At 32.3% G+C, this 22,679-nt stretch overlaps 1 protein-coding gene across 1 annotated transcript in view; it reads right to left on the bottom strand.

Annotated features, from left to right (window-relative positions):
• The window catches only part of LOC308491688 (ankyrin repeat and KH domain-containing protein 1-like), a 101,216-nt gene that overhangs the window by 15,753 nt on the left and 62,784 nt on the right, over positions 1–22,679 (bottom strand). Inside the window, 12 exon segments of the mRNA XM_081035642.1 lie at positions 162–324; positions 529–704; positions 2,439–2,652; positions 3,090–3,232; positions 3,709–3,854; positions 4,345–4,456; positions 4,619–4,764; positions 10,435–11,193; positions 18,634–18,736; positions 19,619–19,762; positions 19,974–20,101; positions 22,260–22,347. Of these exon segments, the coding sequence (XP_080891768.1) occupies positions 162–324; positions 529–704; positions 2,439–2,652; positions 3,090–3,232; positions 3,709–3,854; positions 4,345–4,456; positions 4,619–4,764; positions 10,435–11,193; positions 18,634–18,736; positions 19,619–19,762; positions 19,974–20,101; positions 22,260–22,347 (2,322 nt within the window).

Raw genomic sequence — 22,679 nt, 5'->3', positions numbered from 1 at the left:
CCATCTAGCTCTTAGATCTGGCCACAAAGAGTGGAAAGATAGCACTGATTTGTGTATAGAAATAGAGTCAATTGTCCAAGATCAACGTATCTTTCTCCCATGGTTTCAACTTAGAATTGATTTTAAATTATTCAATTTTACCCCCCCACACATCAAATTACCTTGCGAAATGCTGACATAAGAGGTGTGATTTTCCGGTTATCTGCTGCATCCACATCAGCACCAGCTTGCACCAGCAATTGCACCACATCAAAATGACCACCATTGGATGCCAACCAAAGTGGTGTGTTTCCCTTCTTGTTATGAACATCAATATGGGCTCCCCTATAAAATCAGAGAATGTTAATATAGTTTGAGAAGAGGCAGACTTTGTCTCTTTTTCTCTATTTGTCTTTTACCTTTTATAAAATATGCAAATTCTATGTTCTTTAAAATGTCAGTAAAATAGAATGATTTTATTAACTTTAAAGGCTCTGAAAAGTGGAAGGGATTACAGAAGTTCTATCTACAAATATAAAATGTACCCACCTACTAATCAGGAGCTCACAAAATTTGTAGTGACCTTTGTCTGCGGCTATTGTTAAAGCGGTATCTCTTGAGGAAGGCACAGGGGGGGCGTTGACATCTGCTCCTTTATCAAGGAGAACTCTTCCAACCTCTGCATATCCTCCCGAAGCAGCTTCCATCAAAGGGGTAAGACCAGTCTGTTTAAACCAAAAAAATTATTCAAGTACATTAATATAATTTCTTTAAAAGACAATTGACTTGTGTTTTCTAATTCTGATTTTTTCTATAAAAGAGCTGAGTAATATTCATAGTCTTGAATTCCACTAAACAGAAAGTGACTATTGTTATATTCAATTACACAAGCTAGAATGAATTAACTTACACTACCCCATGCTAAAATGAAAACAAAAATTTGTAACTTCTATGCTGTTATAAATTACATGAAACAAAAACTTCTCTGCACAATGAAAGAGATATTTAACATGAATAAAAAATTAAATAAGGCAAAATGTTGAATATGCTTTTTCTGAAAATGCAGTTTGCTAAAAAATAACTCAGGGTAAATTCCTTCAATCCTATTCAAATTTGGGTAAAATAGATTAAAATATCACTTCACAAATTTTATGCATATTTGTCTTTTGCTCATTACTCTCTGACATTTTTGCCAAAAGACATTTTCTACTGTATCATTTCCAAAATAACACGGATTTCTTCAGAGCTTCTAATAGACAAGTGAGTCACACTTATAATACAAAAAGATAAACTGGATAGCAGGAAAGACTCATTTCTCTTTGTGTGATGAAAATTCTGAAGGAAAATTATACTTCCTCATTGCTAGGGTTAAAAAAATGTAACCGTTGCATTACATTTTAAGAACTGTAACTAATGAAGTTCAGGGAGAATATGTGAGATTTTCACTTAAACCCTTCCAATTTAAAATAACTACTAGATTGGCCATTGTCTGATCATTAAGAATTCTATATAAGCTACATTTTCCAGTGTTCTAAAGTACGTAATAGTTCTAAGCAAAGACATTCAAAACACTGACATGCTAACTCCTACTTTCTAAATGCCAAATAGTCATGAAATTGTCAGAATCTGTCATGGTCAGATCCAATTTTAGCTGTCTTCAATTTATAACCTATGCAGTAATTTTTTGATTGGGGTTTTTTACCACCGGTAAGCACATGCCTCATTATAGGAGTTCTTTTAAAAATCTACCTTAAAGGACTCTACAAAATAACCTTACTATAAAAATGTTTTACTATAAAATCATCTTACTACATTCAAAAGTTGTAAACTGGAGGACAAAGAGTGCCACTCGAGGGAGCGTTTGGCTCATTTGGTTAGAGTTCGAGCTCTCAAAAACAAGGTTGCCGGTCCTGCAACTAAAGATTGAAACGGCGACTGGACTTGGAGCTGATGGGCCCTGGAGAAACACACTATTCCCCAATGTTCCCCAATAAAATTAAAAAAAAAAAAAAAAAAAAGAGTGACAATCAATGCGGAAAGCACTCAGCTGGTTAGAGCGTGGTGCTCTTAACAAGGTGGCCAGTTCCAGTTCAATCCCCATATGGGCAACTGTGAGCTGTGCCTTCCACAACTAGATTGAAACAACTACTTGACTTGGAGCTGATGGGTCCTGGAAAAACATACTTAAAATAAATAAAAGTTAAGAAACAAAAAGGGAGCCACTCAAGACTGCAGCTGGAAAAAGTACTGATTCTGTTTCTTCACTGTCCTTAATAAAAGTCATAACGGTGATAAATTGTCACTGACCACTGTGTAGCCCCATTCCCCAATCTTGCATTGGGGCATCACTTTTAACTTATGACAATTTAAAACGGCACATTCAATTTGAGTTGAAATGCCATACTCTTTCTGCCAGAACAAATATATCTGAAGAAGCTGATAAGTTGTAAAATGCTTACCTTTGCCCTATGTTCAACATTGGCTTTTCGGTCCAGAAGCAAACTCACTACTTCTGCTCGGCCTTGAAAACAGGCCAAGGTGAGAGCCGTGTTCCGATTGGTCTCTATTTGGGCATTAATGTCTGAACCCATATCAAGCAGCAATTTCACTGCAGGAACGTGCCCATTCATTGCAGCCAACATCAGGGGAGAAATACCTAATTTACTCCCAGTCCTAAGGAGGGAAATGTACTTAGAAAATTAAAATAATGTTGTCTATTGTTTTTTAAAAAGCACAGAATATAAAAGATGAAAATGTTTCAGTAAAAAGAAAGGTTTCTAACATCAATGAATGATTTTATTTGTTTAGACTACTAAGAATAGGAAAATCTCACAATTTAAAACATAATCCCTATTTAGAGGTTATAAATTTCCAACTATACATAACAAAGTTCTTTCTGAATGAGGCCTCTTTCAAACCAGCCACCTCAGCTGAAATAAGCTGTGATTAAATAATCACAGCTTAAATAAGCACATTATAGGAATAATTGTTGGCCTTGCAACTTTAGTACTATCTTAATTAAAAATGGTATCTGTCCACATATTTAGAGGAAGACACTTATTCTAAGTAGTAACTATTCATGAGTAATAAAATGAACAGGTGATAAGTACCTTGAATTAATTTCTGCCCCAGCATTAAGCAGAATCTTAATGATATTAACATATCCTCCAGATGCAGCTAGACTCAGTGGTGTATAATCAGACACATTCCTATGCTCTTTATTTGCACCTCGAGCCAGCAGCAAGTCTACCACCTACAAAATAAAATATGAACAGAGAAATCCAGTTTACACTAAGGGTTCAACTTATAATGAAGGAAGCACAAAGAAATGGGACCTATAACTTCCTGTCTAAATATCTGACATTTTAATTAGGCCCTATGTATTCAAATATCAGCATGAGAGAAAGGATTTAATTTCACATCAAGGAATTCAGAGTTTTGAAACCCCAACTGTTCTGGAATAATAAGCTGTTACTCTTTCTATTCATCAACTGTTGAGTGATGAATTTGCATTTCAGATGTGTTAGGATTTTGGTTCATTCAGCCCCAATAAATGTAAGTATAAAGAGAACTTTTATTTTGCCTAAAGGGCATTTACCATTTTCATTAAATTTAGCATATGGGATGTCAAAACACATGCAAGTTTTTTTGTTTAGCTCAATTACTAAGCACACGCATATTTTAAACAGAAGCAAAATATTTACAAAATGAAAATTAACATTGACATACCTCCTGGCGTCCACCAGAACATGCCAATGAAAGTGGAGTATCCTTAGTTCGTTCAGATTGTGCTTCTATATCTCCACCTTTATCCAAAAGGATTTCAACAACTCCAACATGCCCAGCTGTTGCTGCCAGGATCAGTGGTGTGAAACCTAAATCAGAAAATAAAAATCTCAAACAAATCTGTGGTTTTTACTTATCAAGCCACTGTTTCCAATTGTGTATTGTTTTAGTAGAAAGTCTTTAGGGCAGATACTTATAACCATTTAAATAAAACTTCTTTAAACCCTAATTTGTCAGTGACAAAAATCCATAAACGCCTGATAAAAAGGAAACGCTAAGTCAAACAAAACAATCAAGTTTATGCTCATAATGAACTTTGATGCCTCTGCATGCTTTACTTTTGGGTTAAGGAGAAAGGCAACCACAACTTGCTGTACTTCACTGATGAATCTCCAGTCTAATTTTTGAATTTTTGGAAAAGAATTTAGCTCTGTAGATGAACATATCTGGATATTCCTAACTGAAATATGTTTACCCATATTTTCACTGAGATAGTCTAGGAACTACTTACTGAGAGTGAAAAAAACTGTTTTCTGATGTAACTACACTCAGACTTTATTTCTGACTGACATTTCTTACCTTTTTTGTCTCTGTGCTCAATTTTAGCATCTCGGGCAATAAGTACGGATACAAGTTCTTCATGACCACCTGCACAAGCTAAGGTTAACGCTGTGTCATGATTGCTCTCAGTCTAGAAGGGAAAACAATAAGTTAGATTTTGTTTTGTTTACAACAGCGTTATCAGTTGAAGAGCAAATAATATTTTCACAATGAATGCACAAGGATAATTTTCCTTTCCAAACAAAGAAAATCAAAATGTGCAAAAGAAGTTTCAATACAGAAGTCTACTCACATGTGCATCAATGTCAACCGAAGGATACACAGGTGGCATAGACTGAGAAGCCACATTGCTTGGAGACTGCGAACAGGGTTCAGGCGTAAGACATTCTGTGCTCTGAGAGGAACTGTTTGAACCAGTAGGCACTCTGCTACTCACAGCTGAAAAACAATATTGATATTGTTGAATGCTACTTAAAAAGCCATTTATATACAAAAAATTCAGAAAACATAAAATTCTACAGCAGTAATATAATGGAGTCGTTAAATCACAAGCTTTGGAGTCAGATGAACCTATGTTTGAATACCAGTTCCACCAGTGACTTTCTGATCTTGAGCAAGTAATTAAACCCCTCAGAGCCTCAATTTTCCTGATGTACAAGACAGGGATGATAATAATAGAACCTGCCTGGTAAGGGTGTTGGAAAGACTACTTGAAGTAATGCAGGTAAAATTCTTAGCACGGTGTCAGGTATTTAATACAACAGATGGTAGCCTTTTACATTGTCAGTAGGGAGAAAACAGTTTCAAAAAAGGAATAAATGAATTTTATATCTTAATTTGTAAAAGGCAATTGGATAAAAATATCCTGAAAATAATGCAAAAAAATAAAAATAAAAATAAGGGGAGAACAAGTTAGAATATTTCTCACATAAATAGCAGAGAGCATGCATCTTTAAAATTCATTATTTAATTTGAAAATTTACTAAAATGAAATCAATGTTGGAAAATCAAACTATTTTAAAAATAAACATTGTAACTTTTATTTGGGATCTCATCTGGTATGTTTGAAAACTGAAGTTAATTGAAATTACATCTTTATCTCTCTACGTATTTCTTATGTTTCATTAGAGATGGAGTTTACTTCATAGAGGGGGAAATAGGACCTCTGTCAGAGGGATGTTGTAAGTTGCTCATGTGATAATGAATGAAAAACATTTAACACAGTGTTTGGTATATGGTAAGTACTCAATAAATGTAATTATCCAGTATTTTAGAGGACTTTCAGTACTATTATTCACTGTATTGAAAATATAAACACTACTCAAGAAAGAAAAAAATTCAGAAAAAAATATAATCGTTAATAATATAGAAAAAGACAACAAAGCTTCAGTGATAGCAATAAACTTCTATTACCCAGAATAAAAGTCAATAAAAAACACAGAGGTCTTAAAGGAAAATGTAAGCATTCCAAGTGTTGGAGAATGTTTTCTCTAGATTTTTGATAGATCTGGATTTCAATCTAGGATACTGTTCACAAGTGTGAACGACTAAGTTCAGTATACGACTTCTCTAAATAACAGCAAATTTTAAGATGTTCAAATATGTTTCTATATGAGCTGTCCACCCTTCTTCCCCACCAATATAATATATGTATGTAAAATTATCTTGGTAATATGAATTTCTGCAGCTTCTGTCACCACATAACTATACATAATTTAACTATCCATTTACAAATAGGAACGATTATTATATATATTTGTCTCACCTATAAGAACATGCACATGGAAAAAGAGCTTTAAAATATTTGGTCATTCAATGAATTAAAAGCAGGTAGTATTTTGTTATACTTCCTCAAAATAGCTGACATATTTGGAAAACAGCCCCAGAAAGCAAGACACTGAAGACTGATATACAGCATGATATAAGATTTTAAAAGTTGTCTCATAATAGTAACATATATCTTACTAAAGAACTACTTTTCTATCATTATTTTGTTTATTCATGGTATCTTTTTGCTATTATGAAAAACAGATATTTAACAAATTTTTAAATAGGTGATTAGAATGGTATGCCAGATTGTGGTGTTATAAAAGACTTTACGGAGTTGATTTTTAAAAACTGCTTTTGTGCGTTTAACAGCTCTATTACCAAAAATGTTTTGTTACATCAACTATTATACATTTTCTACAACATTATCGTAGAAACATTTTTCCCTCCTTGCAATGACAATCAGAAACATTCCATAGAAGTGACTTTAATAGAATTAATTACACATTAAAGGTTATAAAAATAAAACTAGAAAGTAGCAAAGATGTAAAGGTACATGTGGAAGAAAAGTTTTATTAAGATAACATTATACCAGGACCATGACATTTTCACAAATCCTAAAATGTTTCCTACCTCTGAACAAACTGTCTGAAAATGACTAAGATCATTACCACAAAAGTCACTATATAATTCAAAATAAACTTATGCACTATTCTAAAATGGGGTGATAAAAGAACTAAGTGTAATATTCTACTTAATTCTTTATGAAATTTAAGGTTGTTTTGTAGGCAATATGGAAGATAATAATAAACCTTATTATATAAAAATCTCAGATACTAGGTGTACATAAACTATGTTGTAAGGTTTTGATAAATTAAATCACTATCATCTGTTTTATATAATATAGAAGATGCCAAAAAAAGTATTTATATTTTAAGAAAGGAAAACACTACTAAGATTATAATACTCAACATATACCGATAAAAAAAAGACGACTACAAGTCATGTGCATACATTTTTTGGCATCCTCGTTAGTAACTCTATTAGTTTCACATAAATAAATAAAAATGTATAAGTAAAATATTAATATCTAGTAGATAAAATTATTGATATTTTATTGTAAATTCCCTCAGAGATGAGAGGATTTCCTAATTACCTTTTTATTCTTACGCCTACATGAACTACCACAGGATTATTTAAAGTAAAATCCTTTTGAACTGGAATTTGTTTAAGAGAGACTACTAAGGTGCCAACAGCAGTAACAACGTGCTAAAGTCACAAAACTATACTAAGCCTTACACGCACATCAAATCTTAATATAAAATACGGAAATTTTTATTTAATAGAATTTAGAAGTCTAAGGAAATAACAATATCTTTAAGATAAATTCAGAACTTCAAGTTGAATCAGATGCATGCATGTTAACATCTAAGGTTCTTAAACCTGGCTGAACTTACTTTGAATCTTGGCACTTACTAGTAACAAAATTTCCATAAGCCTCAGTTTTTCAACAGAAAAACAGGTGGGAAAAGTACCATGTCATAGGATTATTATAAATAGCCCATGAGATAATGTATATAAAGTATTTAGCACAGAGCTTGATACACGGTTAAGTGCTCAATAAATGAATAAATTAATATTAGTTGATTTTTAGTGAATTTTCTTTATATATTAATGATATTTTTATTAGATATTTCTAGAATTGCTCAATGGTTAAAGCTATTTTGAATTTCTTTAAATTGTTTTAAATTTCTAGACTTCAGTTCTAGACACTTGAACTGAGACTCACTTGCTATTGTGATAATCTCTAAAACCCAACCCTTATTTCAGAAGAAAGGGACCTTAGCTCCTGATCACGAGTTTACATACATTCTGTCAGGACCACGTCAAGTACAACACAAACACAACCATATACTAAAAGACTAAGTCAGCCAGCTAATCGAGTCACGAAATTAGTAAATTATGTATCTAACAACTCATTATCATGACAAGTTTTGAGAATCTAATAGCAACAAAGAAAAATACTCCTATAAAGAGTGAAATTTATTGCTATTATAAATGAATATTCTTTAAAGTAAAACTGTAAGATATACAGTATTCACTCTTTTATTAAATACAAAGGATGAGAACTAGATTTAATTTACGTAAAATTAATCTTTGATCTATATACTCCTATCAATTTTAACATACACAATTGTAGAATTACGTACTTGCCTAATTAATCCTTGTCTAATTTCTTTCACCTTTAATTTAAAAAATTAAGAGAAACTTGGAATTAATGAAATAATTTTTTTTAAACTAATGGAGACAGTTCATTATAATGAACAAAGAAAACCTAATTCTTGCTATACATTTTAAAACAGATAACCTCCATAAAAATGGAAATTTTTTATATGAAGATAATTTTTGTATTTATTGGCTGACTTACAAGTTAAAGCTTATGAATAAAAGAACATTGTACAATATGGTAGGCCATCTATCACTAGACATTAATGTCTAACAAAAATTAAATATTATTAGCTTATATTAACATTATATATAATTAAAAGATGTTTTCTAAATCAGCTTTTTGAAGTTTCAGGTGAACTTCGTAAAACACCATTTCAATTTAACAAATATTTCAGTGAAATAAAATTTGACCTCCCCTACAAGAACCATCCAACCATCTGTTAATACTATCATAAAGTTCCTATCTACAAGTTACCTTCAAAATTGTTTTTTGACATTCTTTAAAACAAACAAACAAACAAACAAAAAACATGTCCTAAGTTAGAACGAAACTAGACTGATCAATAATATGGGTTTCATAGCTGCAAACTGAGTATTTAATTAGGAACATTATAATGCTATTTGTAGAACCATGAGTCTTAAAAATGTTACTCTTAGGTCACAAGTTTCATTATTATTCATAGTCATATTTCACACTCTAATATCTGCTTTTACTCAGATTAGAAACTAGAACTATAAATGAACTATAAACGCTTATTCATAATTTATAGCAACTCTCAAAGTTAATGACACAAAGTTAATTTGAGTTAAGTGGCTGTGGGCTGAAGATACAAAAATCCAAATTAAAGAATAAAGAATCTAACTCCTTAAAACATTTCCCAGCATTTTAATTTTCTTTACAGAAACTAAGATATCCCTCCTCTGCACAGTGATAACTATTACATATCAGAGGAGCCTCATAGGCAGTATTACAATTCTATAACCAATGGAAGTCATACACATGCCCAATAAAATTCCTGATTCAAGTAATCTCATTCCACATTTTAAAGATTCAGTAAAGATTAGGAAGACTAAAGGCTCACAAAAGAAAGGAAACTGGGATAGCATAATTGGGATGGGAGGAGGGGAGGAGAATATGACAAGAGGAAACAGACAACAGTAAGGAAAAAAATGTTTCAATCAAGAGACAGAGGACTGGCCTGCCTTTGAATATCACTCCAGCTACATCTTAGTTCTCGGTCTTCATCCACTGTCAACAGCCATTCTGGCTGCATTTCTGAACTGGGTTCTCATGGAGGTGATACATTCACCAGCCATCTTTAGGAAGGTAAATGATTAATTGCACTGTTTTCCCACTGCTGCAAGGACAATGAAAGGGAAAGTAAACTTGTGCACCTCATTTCATATCTAGTTGTAATTTTCCACAAAAAAATAAACAGAAACATATACTTTAAGGTTACCAGGCCTTTCTTTTCTTTTTTTCTTGTGTGTTTGTGGGGGGTGGAGGGGGAGGGAGGGTGTGTGTTTGTCTGTATGCTTTCATCAAGACAGTTAACATAAAAATCCCAATCTCTAAATCATCATCAAGTTCACAATAAGTTCTGTATACTTTAAATCTTCTAACCACAAATACTGTATCAACATGGAATGCTTATAGTTTTCTCTGGACATCCCTTTAATTAGAAATATTTACATTGATCTAATAAAACTATAAATAAAGAAAAAACAATGTGATTTAGAATTCTGATTTCCAAACATCAAAACACTAGCAGGAAAATTTAATGTATAATCTTATGTGAATATCTCTAAAGCCTACAAAGAAATTCTACTTTGAGGTCTCCTACCAAAGGCAAAACACAGGGTGGTTTTGATACCAAATGTCTAAAATAAAAGATCAAGGCAATTTTATTTCTTTGCCTTTGCAAATAACAAAAAAGAAGAGGGAAAAACACACTTTTGTGTGTTAGAGCTATTGAGTTTAATTAAATTCACTTCCAAAACACCTCAAGAAATACGTAATTTTACGATGGTAAAATACAAAGTTGGTGTTTTGTAAAGAAGTTGAGCACACAGATTAAAGAGAAATTATTACAGATATATTTCTTAACCCACCTGCTATCAGGTCATCAAGAGTGTCGGTAAGCGTCTGGGCTGGAGTTGCAACCATTAGTCCATCTGGTTCTTGAACTAACAGCCCCTGATCATGTCCAGTAATAGCAATCTGAGGCTGTCCTATAATCTGATGATTACCTGATACTTTCTGAAGTTCAAGAGAATTTGTCCCATTAGAACCTAAGTCACTGGAAAAGTTACACTGTGGAGATGATAAAGGCTGGACTGGGACAAAATCAATTTGTTCTGCCGATGGTGGAGACTGTTGCTCATCATCAACATCATTATCTTTAAATAAGATTGTGTCAACCTGAGGTAACTCTGAAAAGTGATCCTCTAGGAGACTACCATCTCCTTCCCCTTCTGGGAAGACTCCTCTATGAGAGCACTGCTGGTGTAGAGATACTGTGTCTTTCTGACCTTTGGTTTCCAAGTATTCTTTGGTAAATTGCTGCTGTGTTTTCATCTGCAACTGCCTTTCCACTTTCTGCAGCTCTTTCAGTATTTTCTTCTTCTTCTGGACTTGCTCTTCTCTGTTCTTTTTAAGTTCTTCTATCTTATCTTTGTTCAGAGGTTCACCTTGAATTAACTCCAATGACTTAAGCTGTGCTTTTTCAATAGCACTAATTCTTTGTCCCAGTTCATTCAGCTTGCCTTCAGTCTCCTCTACTATGCACTCCAAAGGCTGGTATGGGTGAAAAGGTGGCAGTACGTCCTGATCTGCTACCTGCAGGGAACTGGACTTCTGCTTGGATGTACCTAAGCACATGAAAAATGTTTGAAAAAGTGCCATGCTAAAAAAAAAAAAAAAATCAGCTCCCCCTCCCACACACACGGACCTCCCTCCCCAAACCCTTATAACTAATGCTGTAGAATGAACGTTCAAAGATTCACACAGTGATAGGTAAAGACAATACTCATCTATTTCACACAGCACAAACTGGGAAGATGTTGCCAATTCAAAAAAATGTGAATTTTTTAGTTAAAAAAATGTAATCTTTAGGATAGGAAGATTTTGGAAATTAAGACAGGGGCAGAGAGAAAAGAAAATCAAAGAGAAAAAAATATCAAAATTCTGCTTATTTGATGGGACTTTTTAAAGAACATCAAATCTAAAGTAGTATCAAAATAGTGTTAGAATACTATCAATGTTAGCTTACTGCCCAACTGTTCTTTCCACAACATTAACTGTAAGTAAAGGTTACTACAAGAAACTATAACTTGTAGATCAAAGTCTTTTTCAAGTTGCCAAAATGTTTCTCTTAGTATATCAAAATATAATGTGAAATCATTTTTTCAAGACATATCCTTCTAAAATTATCCATTAGATAAGTCTTGAACACTTCTGTACCTGAACACTATATTAAACTTATATCACAAAGGACAATTATTTTGAGTTTAAATAACTTCTTCATGTAAAAGTCTATTAAAGAAATAAAAAAAGGAATTTTACTTAGGAGAAAATCAGATTCCCCACATGGGATTACTCATATTGATGACGTACGTTAAAAATGAAGCAAATATGTATTATTTTAAGGTTTTTGAATCACACTTAAGTTACTCTCCTCATGAAAACATAATGATCAATGTTAACAATCCTAACATCTGGACATAAAAATGGAGGAAATATAAAATAACTACTTTGAGATAAATTCAAGGTTTACACTTGTTTAGGAAGAACTGGAACTATTCAGCAATAAAAAGGAATAAACTATCCTGCAACACAAATGAACCTTGAAAACATTATGCTAAGTGAAAGAAGACACAAAAGACCACATACTGTGCAATTTCATTTGTGTCAAATTTATAGAGAAAGGGCAAATCTATAGAGATAGAAAGGAAAGTAGTGGTTGCCTGGGGTTATAGTGGTGAGAATGAGGATTGATCATAAACAGGCATGAGAGATCTTTTTGGAGTGATGGAAATGTTCTAAAACTAGATGGTGGTGATGGTTGCACAACTCTGTAAACTTATTAATACTCATTGCATTGTACACTTAAAATGAGTGAATTTCATGGTATGTAAACTAAACAATGAAGCTGCTTTGAAAAAAGAACTGGGTAAAAAAAATAGCTGTCTCTACTCTTTTGGATTGCAGTCAACATATATGAATAACATAGATAACTTAAGAATTTTAAAAATAAGACCTTCCAATTCATTTAAAATAATTCTCAAGTCCAAAGGAAAAAAGTCACCCCTTAGATGTTAAAATGCTTTGAATTGCCAGAGGCTGACAATACCACTAGAGAGAAAACTTCAGAGATTCCATTGTTGTTTGCTAGGAGATCTTAAAACTGCAGGTAGCTCAAACACCTGTAACATGTTATTATTGGAAAAGTCTAATATTTTTTTTCTGCTAGACACTGTCTTTAACAAGGTCAGAAGACCACAGTTCCAAAAACACTGTGATCACTTTAAGAGACTGAACTATTCTTTAAAAGCAAACTTCAGCAACATGTAGTGTCTATATTCAATTTTATATTTGTATCTCAGCGAAGTGGTGGAGAAAGACTTGATTCTTTCAGAGCAAAAACCTTTAGCTTTGAGAGATAATTTTATACCTATTTCCATAAGATCATATAGGAATCCATGGTCCTACGATTTATTTGTTCAAAGTACCTAATGACAACAACTAAGAAGAGGGAAGTTAACTGGCATGAATAGCAAAATATGAATCTGCTAGCCCAGCAAGGAAAATTTCAGTTGTGTGATAAAGCTCCTTTAAACATTTATTAATTTTGAAACATCCTTATATAGTTGGTATGTAATTTGTATTTAAGAATAAAGAAATCCATGTAAGAGTTCAACACTAACCAGACTATATATATATATATGACCAAATTGGATGGTCACAAATTTAAAATCTTATAAATAATAAGATGATCAAAAATAAGACTAGAATTTTGAGGACAGTAATAGATAGGAATGGCCCTTTCTTGTTAACAAATAAGATGCAAGAAGCTTAAAGCACAAAATTACTAAAAGTAACTTATTGAACTGAATAAAAGACTATAAGCCCAGAACACATGTAGCAGTAAAAACAAAGGATGGTGAAAGTAATGCACAAAAAGCAGTTCTTCCCCAAAAAGCCAATGGTTGAGTATCTGTAACCATGGAGTTAATGGGATTGCCTAAATATCCACCAAAGCACTAATACAAACTAGGAACATCCAGAATAAGCCAGGTTGGTGAAATTAAATCATGTCACCTACTCATTCCTAGAAGCTGAAGCAACACCTTCCATTTTGGGGATAAGTAGAGAATGTAACAAGTATCCTTTTAGCAACACAATTTTCAGTAGGTAGGAATGTAGTAGTACAAGACACCAGAAAATAAGAGTTCGAACTCCTTCCAATACCTCCCATTATTAGATATAAATAAATAATTCTATTCATTGGTGACATTATAAAGTACTATCTAGGAATGTAGGTAAAGTCTCATCTCATCTCTTTGGTTTGGTTTTTATCCTACTTCTTGAATTCTCACTTTTCCTCCATTAATAAAAGTAGAAAAAGTTTGTAATAGGAAACCATGATATAGAGACAGCTTAGAACGTGGCCTTTATATTTTTTTTATGGGCAGTGAGGGAATGAGGTAGACATATACTTGCCAAATATTTAGTTTACTATGGAAATGAGTTAATTATGTCAATCATCTTTGTGTCTAAAATAATTAGTATACTGTGTAATAGAAAAATAATGGCCAAAGGACAAAACACATGACGTAGGGATGGATCCACATTTGGTTTCGTATTTCCTTACTTTGTTTTGTCTAATCAAAGTTAAACCTTGTTCTGCAATTCCTTTGCTTTCTTACATCACCACACTACTAGACTGATTTTTAAACAGCATTCCCAACTGACTCTTAAACAAAAATAGAAAAAATTGTTGATGAAGTAAAATGGAAAAAACAGTACATCAAATGTAGTAGAGTATATATTTATCTAATGGAACTTGTGTTTGAATAAGTAGATGTATATTGTGTCCTGGATAGCAATATAAAGTATTTCCTATTGTGGTCACAGTCAAATATGAAAGCCACTGGCCTCAAATTGATTCATTTTTTTCTTTATGTCTAAATATCTGTCTCAAAATTTACCAAAGTAACAATATATACTCTACTACAATTTCTCAAATGTAGTAGAGTATATATTATCTATTGGAATTTGTGTTTGGATAAGTAGATGTATATTGTATCCTGGGTTGCAATATAAAATATTTCTTATTGTGGTCATAGTCAAATATGAAAGCCACTGGCCTCAAATTGACTCATTTTTTTTCTTTATGTCTAAATACCTGTCTCAAAATTTCCCAAAGTAACAGGATATGCTATACATCTTTAACACAATAAGGTTAACCGAGAATGTCCAAAGAGAGAGCATTTATGTTACATGCAAAGAGACTAATTCAACCTTCTGCCTTTTCCTATAAACAGTTATATGTCAAAGGACATTATTAAATTGGGGCATATGTAAATCCATGTAAGCCTGCTTATATAATGGAAATCAACTGAAATAGAGAATATGACTAGTAAAATTTTCATAAGAACACTCAATTTCATTCACTGTTCACATATTGTTTTCTGTACACTTTTAATGATTTGATAAAAAAAAAAAGAGAGCTTTTCATGTTACCTATTCTGATAAACAACTCTGGCATATAAAGCAGCATGTTAATTTAATTCTTACTTTACATTTATATTTGTTTTCAATCTTTTCCCCACCACTCTAGAATACTACTCGATTAATTTTTTTAAAACATCATCTTTAATCACAATGTTTCTCTTCTTATAAAAATTCTTACTAATTTTCTTTTGCCTTCAGAATAATCTATATATTTTTAGCCTGGCATTCATTAGTTTGTTCAACAAATACTTTTAACATCTAGTTACAATCAAGGCATAGTGGACCATACAAAGATGAACAACATAAACCCTGCCCTTTAGGAGCTTACAGTCTAAAAGAGGAGATAAAGATGTACAAGTCCAAATATAACGATAAAGCCAAGGGTGGCAGGCATGGAAATGGAGTATAATATAGGAACTCTTATGCATTGTTGGTGGGAGTGCAAACTGCTGTAGTCATTCTAGAGAGCAATTTGTAGTACTCTGTCAGATAAACATGATGCATTCCTGTGATAGGCAATTCTGCTCCTAAGTTTATCCTAGAGAAATTCTCACACAGATCCACAACGGAGGCAAACCAGGATTTTCATCACAGCATTGTCTGTGATGGTGAGGAATGAGAGGCAATCTGGGCACCCATCACTGGGAGCAAAAACAGGTAAAAAAAAAAAAAGGAGGATATACAGGGTGAAGCACTGTGCTGCAGGCAGAAACAATCTAGAGGTAGACACATAAATAGATCTTAAAAACAGTGTTGAGGGGAAAAAGTAAAAATCAAAACGGGATTACAGCACAATACAATTTATATAAATTAAACATACCTATAAAGTAGTAAACATTTTGTAAGGACAAAACAATCTGTACATCAAACACATCAGAATGATTGCTAAGTAGGGAATGGGAAGAGGAATAAAAGGGAATAAGTAAAATAAGAGACGAGCCACAATATCAAAGCACCTTTTATACTTGAGTCCAAAGGGGAGGGGAAGGGATAGGAGTGACCAGATCCAGAAGGAAGATTCAATAAAGTGCTGTAGGAGTTCAGAGAAAAGAAATTACTCCTCAAGAGGGCTTGAGGTACACACGAATGATGTAGGTTTTGTTTATCTCGACATCATTTAAATGCTCTGCAACAGATTAATTCTAAATGGTATACCCTGCAAACAATAATCATGAGTCCTCACTTTTAGAATCTTACAATAAGTTAAATACAACAAATGGCTTCAATCAACAAATTTATTTTAAAAATTGAGTTTGGAAAGGCAAAGCATTGGTATTATTTATGTATCCTTTCTCATCTCAATATTCTTAGCTATAGTTAATAAATCTAAATAATGCTAGAAAACTGAGCATATCATTGTCACTTAGTTTCACATTTTGTTTACAGAGGCGATTCTGAGGACTGTCAGACGCCACCTAGAATCACGAATCCTTGAAAACCAACAACAGGTAAGTGACATTAGTTGCCTAAATCAGGAGAATATTGGTCAAGATAGATGAAGCCTAGACAAATATAAAACACTTAGATAAGATTTAAGGGCATGAATATATTTTAAAAGGATGCAGATATGAATAATAAAAAGACTTATTTAAAAGTGAATGTTATAAGAACTTGAAAAGATGATTGCTAAAAGAAGAAAATAAGAAAATCTTAGAGAATAAGGACACTTCTTCCATCCCTAATCACATTTGCAACACAGATGTAATATACAGACTTAGAAAAAATAAAAGGGTCAAACAGCAATTTCATCACTCAAAGGAACTTCTTCAGAGACATAGTGAAAAGTTTTAAGGAAAAGAAGCCACTTTAAGGAGAAAAATGCAATAATGTATCTTTAATAATTTAAGATAGGTTTTTCTATGTTTCCTGTCGATTCAGTGTACGCTTTTATATCAGCTGATTTTTCCTAATTCATAGTGATATAATATTCCATGATGGACATGATATATTTTCACATTACATTTTAATACAATGCATTATCACAGTTTGATCCTGCCTAAATAAATATTAGGATGGCAATGCCACTTGGCAGCTGGCAACGGCAAGTGCTCAAGTGTCTAGATGTACGTGTTAATTTTTTTCCTTCCCTAATGATTTAGAAAAATGAAAGATTTTTTAAAAGTTTAGTTCATTTTTATACTGTTCAGTAAGTAATAAAACATCAAAGTGAAGAAAATAAGTAGACACATTAAATAAGGGATATCTCAGTAAGCAAAAATATGAGTACTCATTTGCATATCAATTTAAAAAAAACTACCCAAACATTTCAGTTTTCTTGCATATTAAATCTAAATTTAAAATGTTTAACTTCCTTTCTGCACATACTTCGTGTCCTTCCTAGCTTATTTCTTGGTTATTTTGTGGCTCTGTGTTAGTAATAAATTATTTGAAAGATTTCTTATTTAGTACTAAATTTTCCAAGGCAAAGTCACTATGGTCCTCTATAGGGTTTAGCCAAACAAGAAACAACAAAATCAGAGGCATTTAGGTTTAAATATTTTACTAAAGGCTGGCACCCATTATGACGCTCAGATTTCTTAACAAGCACGTGCTTAATGTGCTTTTAAGATTAAAAATGGCAGTCTTCATTTTCCGAAAAGTTTGAATAGCTAGGTGTCCAAAAGAAAGCTTCTAGAATTGGCATAAGTCAGAGAGACTATAGAAATTTTATCTCTGAAATTAATAGTTTAGAAATGAAGTAATCCTTGGTGAAGAGCCTCAATACTTTACATTACTAAAATTGATATAACTTTAAAGAAGCTTCTGTTTGGTGCTACAACAGTTACCCCTAACCAACAGTATTAAAGATACTAGGACATCTAGATCTCATTGTGATTTCAAATATCTGGGACTTGGTTGATTATCATATACTGAATGACATATGCTCATAAATTTGTTTTTAATACCTTACAAATTACCTATTTTCTTATTTCAGAGAACTCAGATATATGACAACTATACATGATTATCAAGCAAAGGTACTTTTTATATCCACAAATGAAAAGACAGCAGAAAAATATCAGAGCTCATAAACTCCTTTAAATTGTGTATATCCTTAATATTCACTTGGATATTTTTTATATACTTTTTGATAGTTATCTGTCCAGGTTCACATATTGACAGATGTCAACCCACTATATTCTGCATTACATGAAAGAAACTAAATGTAATTTTTAAACTTCTCACTCACTGAATTGAATCAATGCTACAAAGACTTAACTAGACAACACATTTTCATTCCTCATATCATACCGTTGTTTAGCTAAAGGATTGTTAAATGGGAAATGAATGTCTGATAAATTTTTGCTACTTTAATATAACCAAGAATTTGGTTAGCTTAAGTATTTTCATCTGTGCCAGATAAAAACTACACCTAGCACTACACCTAGCAGTATGTTAGCAGGAAAATAAGAAGTTATTTTTCCTAGTACTTATGTCTTTTCTATTTTACATAGTCTGTAAGATTATTAGCATTTTCAGAATTACCTACCTCAATTAATCATGGCTACACTTTTATGAATTCATTAATTAGATGATAAAATACCCATTTTAAGGAAAATAATTCAATAACTAACCTTTTTGTACTCCTAATAGGGCAGGGGAATTCTCCTGTGAAATTCTGTCAGGTTCTTGGGGAGGTACAACCATGGCGAGTGTATGCACTGGTACACGTGGAACCTAACAAGTCAATTCAGAAAAAAAATAATCTCAGACCAAAGAAAGAACAAAGGCCTATAAATGAAACAGAGATCCTATTTAAGATTTTCTTTATACCACTAAATTCATATTTTTGTTTCTTAAAAATCAGATAATCTCTGAGAATACTGACTGGACAAATCAGGCAATCTACAAATAGTGAATGATTTAAGCTAAATGCAATTAATATCACTCTTATAAGAAGAAAGCCTTTCAGGTTCCAACTATAGCTAGGAGTACAAATCACATATTTACTGGCTGATTTACCCTCATTCAAATTCCACATGGGTCAAAAGAAAAAAAATCCAACGTATTTCCTGAATTTAGTGTATTTTAGCAGTTCTCAGAATAACTTTGTAGAAAAGAACTTAAGATTCCACTGAACTTTGTATACTTAGTATACTCTGTATATTTTTAGGTAGGTTTAAAAATTAATGAATTTTTGGTGCATGTATCCTGGTTAACTATACTTTCCTGGTTGACAAAGTAGCTATCTCTACAATATATAAAACTGTATTGGGAGATACTAAGGGAAAAGATTTCTTTTGGTTTAAGATTATGCTTAATATATTCATTAGAAAACAAACAACCCTAAAGACCTAGCTGTAGTAAGACAACAAGTTGGAACATTTATTTTTATATTCAGGATTGTTTTTTTAAAAAACACTATTTTTAATAATAAATAAGATGAAAAACTTTCCATGCACTTTTGAAGAAAATAAATCTTAAAGAATTTAGGATCATGTTTATCTCAAAATGTAATAGAAAACAGAAACAAACCAATTTTGCTTAAAACAAATTTTAAACAAAACCCCCAATTAGTAAGAACATTTATATTTACAAATAAGCTCTGTTTTACTTTACCTGAGATTGATCTTGAGAAGGTGGAGTGAGCTGAGACACATCTGTGGTAGGAACTGACAGAACGTTGTTTGGATAATCCAATAGGTAAGAAACAACATTAGTATGGCCACCTTTTGCAGCTTCAATGAGCATTGTTGAGCCATCCTGAGAAAAATTCACACCATAATTAATTATTTGTAAATTTCTTCTTCTAATATGATTATGATACACATTTAGTTTCTTATATCTGTGCCACATAAAATCAAAACTCATTTAAATAGTAATGAATATTATTCACTAAGTGATCAAACATACATATTTTTATATATTTTAATAGTAATGTATATATTAATTCAGTTATTTTTAAGTAGGATACCTTGAGTCTGTGAGTAGGGTCAGCCCCATGAGCCAAGAGTAGCTCAACAACTGCCAGGTGACCTCCTGCACATGCCAGTGACACCACTGTATGATCATTATTGGCTGTAGCTCTGTTCACATTAGCACCTTCAAAGAGAAATAAACAGCAATCTTAGCAAAAGTTGGAATCAAGCCAGTTCACAGACAATTATCATTTTAAAGATTTTTTGAACTACAACACAGATACAAAAAAGGAGAATAAATCATGTGTACAGTCTGAAAATTTTTCACAAAGTAAGCACACCTGTGTCACCAGCACCCAGATCAAGAAATAGAACCATTATCCACATACCAGAAGTCCCACCTTGTGTCCCCTTTCAGTCAGTACCCACCCCTCCAATGGTAACTACTATCCTGACTTCCAAACTGGTTTTATGAATTTTATATGAATGAAATCATACAGTGTACTCTTTTGTATATGTCTGGCTTCTTTCACTCAATATAATATTTGTGAGATTCATCCACATTGTTGCACAGAGTTACAGATCGTTCATTCAATATCACTTTTAAAATGGAAAATCTAGAAGACTAAGATTAATAAATATATATAGGTTAACATAATCATCAAATAATACTGTTGTATGAAACTCAAAACGTTTCAAAGACATTTTTGATTCACTTCTAGAAAGTGGCAATATAGCCAGGTCTCAAAGTAGAGAAAACATAATTTTTTAAATCATATTTAGGAGAAATATAATTCTTCATATTGTGTATTTTAAAAGTCAGAGGGATTTGAATATGAAGAGAAGACATAAGATTATCCAAATATGTTATCTGAAGAGCTATCAAGCAAGTTGTTCAATAGCTATATACAATATGACTTGAGAAAATCTAAATGCAAAATCTTTTCTTAGCTTCTTTTTAATAAGTTGTTTTTCACCATGGAAAAAGAATTGGTTTTTAGTTCAACTACCTTTTATAACCCCAAAAGGTCTCAACTAAATAGTTAAGATTATACCAATATTCATTCTTCCTACTTCCTTAATTCCAAATTACTTTATGAAGAGAAAAATAAACTTATGGTTGAAACTACTATTATTAATTTATTTAATTTTCATAAATATCCAGCTGAGCCTAAGCCTAACTTTCATAAAAGCACCTTTGGGGAAAGGCAAGGCACACCAATGAACAGCCTTACATTAGCAACATGAGATTATTTTTAAAGTTCTTAATAATAAATGTAAATGATAGGACTGGTTAGCATAGTCACTACAGCCTAGAAAGGTTATATTCAAATATTCCTACTCCTAACAAGCCTGATTATATGCTTAGCAGGGTCGTTGTTGGGTATGATTAGGTAACATCTTTAGTCAAGGAGCAGAAAAAACTCCAAAGGTCATCCATTTGTTTATTACTTCTGTGTGGTTGAGGTAAATAGTTTTTTACAGACTATGTTATAACATTATATAAAGATATGCCTTACTTGGTAGCAAAAATGTGATGTGAAGAAAATCTAGTTTTATCCAATTAAAGAAGAAAACAAGTGTATTTAAACTGATAAAACATTACACTGCATTCTTAATGGCAAAAAATGTCAAATTTTATTGGAATAGAGATATAAAATGTTTATTTTAATAGCACATCACCTGAGTAAACCCTCTTTGCATTTTACCATCCAATCCTAGGACTTTCCATCAGATGCCAGAGTACCTCTATCACTATAATACAGAATCAGGCTGAACCAAATGAAATTGCTGATATTACCATTTTTGACCTATAAAATGACTTTACATGATTCAACCTAACATGGGTTCAGTGGCATTTCTCTTTTCTATAGTAAACAGTATTGAACTACCTCTTCATCCATCGTTTGAACTTTTTTGCCTAAATATAATCTAATAAATAAATATACTAATAACTTTTTTAAAATTGATTAATTCAACTGAACCATAAACAATAGTAGCAGACTTTCTCCCATCCACCTGCCCCCAGCAGAACTGCTTCATTAAATGCTAAACAATACTCTATCTACTAAATATAACTGGACATTGTATTACATTTCACTTTTCCAACTTTTGGGAACTACCTGCTGTTTGATTGATAAAAACTTCAAACTTCAAACTCATAAAGAAAGATCCCAGTAAGTACTTCAAGAACTCTGATTACTAAATGAAATATAGCAACAAAAGACTAGCATACCTTACTTATACTACAGGTAAGGTAGCTTTAACATAAATTGCAATAGTTTAGGAATTTTTTCCAGAAATTATAGCCTCTTAGAAATGATCATTTGTACTTTCTTTACCTTTGCTAATGAGAAACTGCACAGTACACAGATGACCGGCTCTTGCAGCTTTCATCAAAGGTGTTCTTCCACCTTCAGATTCATGTTCCTATTAAAGAAACAAAAAGTAATCCATTAGTGCCAACTCATTAAGCATCTGTTTTAAATACTTAGTACCAATGACATAAGATATAATGATTTAATACTTACTCAGTGTAGTCTATCTCTCAATTCCACCAAAATATAGGATTAATTTCAGTCCACACTAGTTGGTGTAACCATTTAAGGTCAAGTTCAGTTTTACATAGCAAACAGTACTTAAAGTTAATACTTATGCTCAAAGAGGAAATTGCTGCATTTTCCTAATCCTAAAATAAAAAAGATGCTTTCCTAGCTATTCATCTTTCTGAAAAAGGAGTCTTAAGTCTTGTGAGGTGATTA

Source organism: Rhinolophus hipposideros (genome assembly GCF_964194185.1).
Source record: "Rhinolophus hipposideros genome assembly, chromosome: 23".
Taxonomy (NCBI): domain Eukaryota; kingdom Metazoa; phylum Chordata; class Mammalia; order Chiroptera; family Rhinolophidae; genus Rhinolophus; species Rhinolophus hipposideros.
The sequence above is the reverse complement of the archived record's forward strand: the minus strand, read 5'-3'. Positions and strand labels throughout refer to the sequence as shown.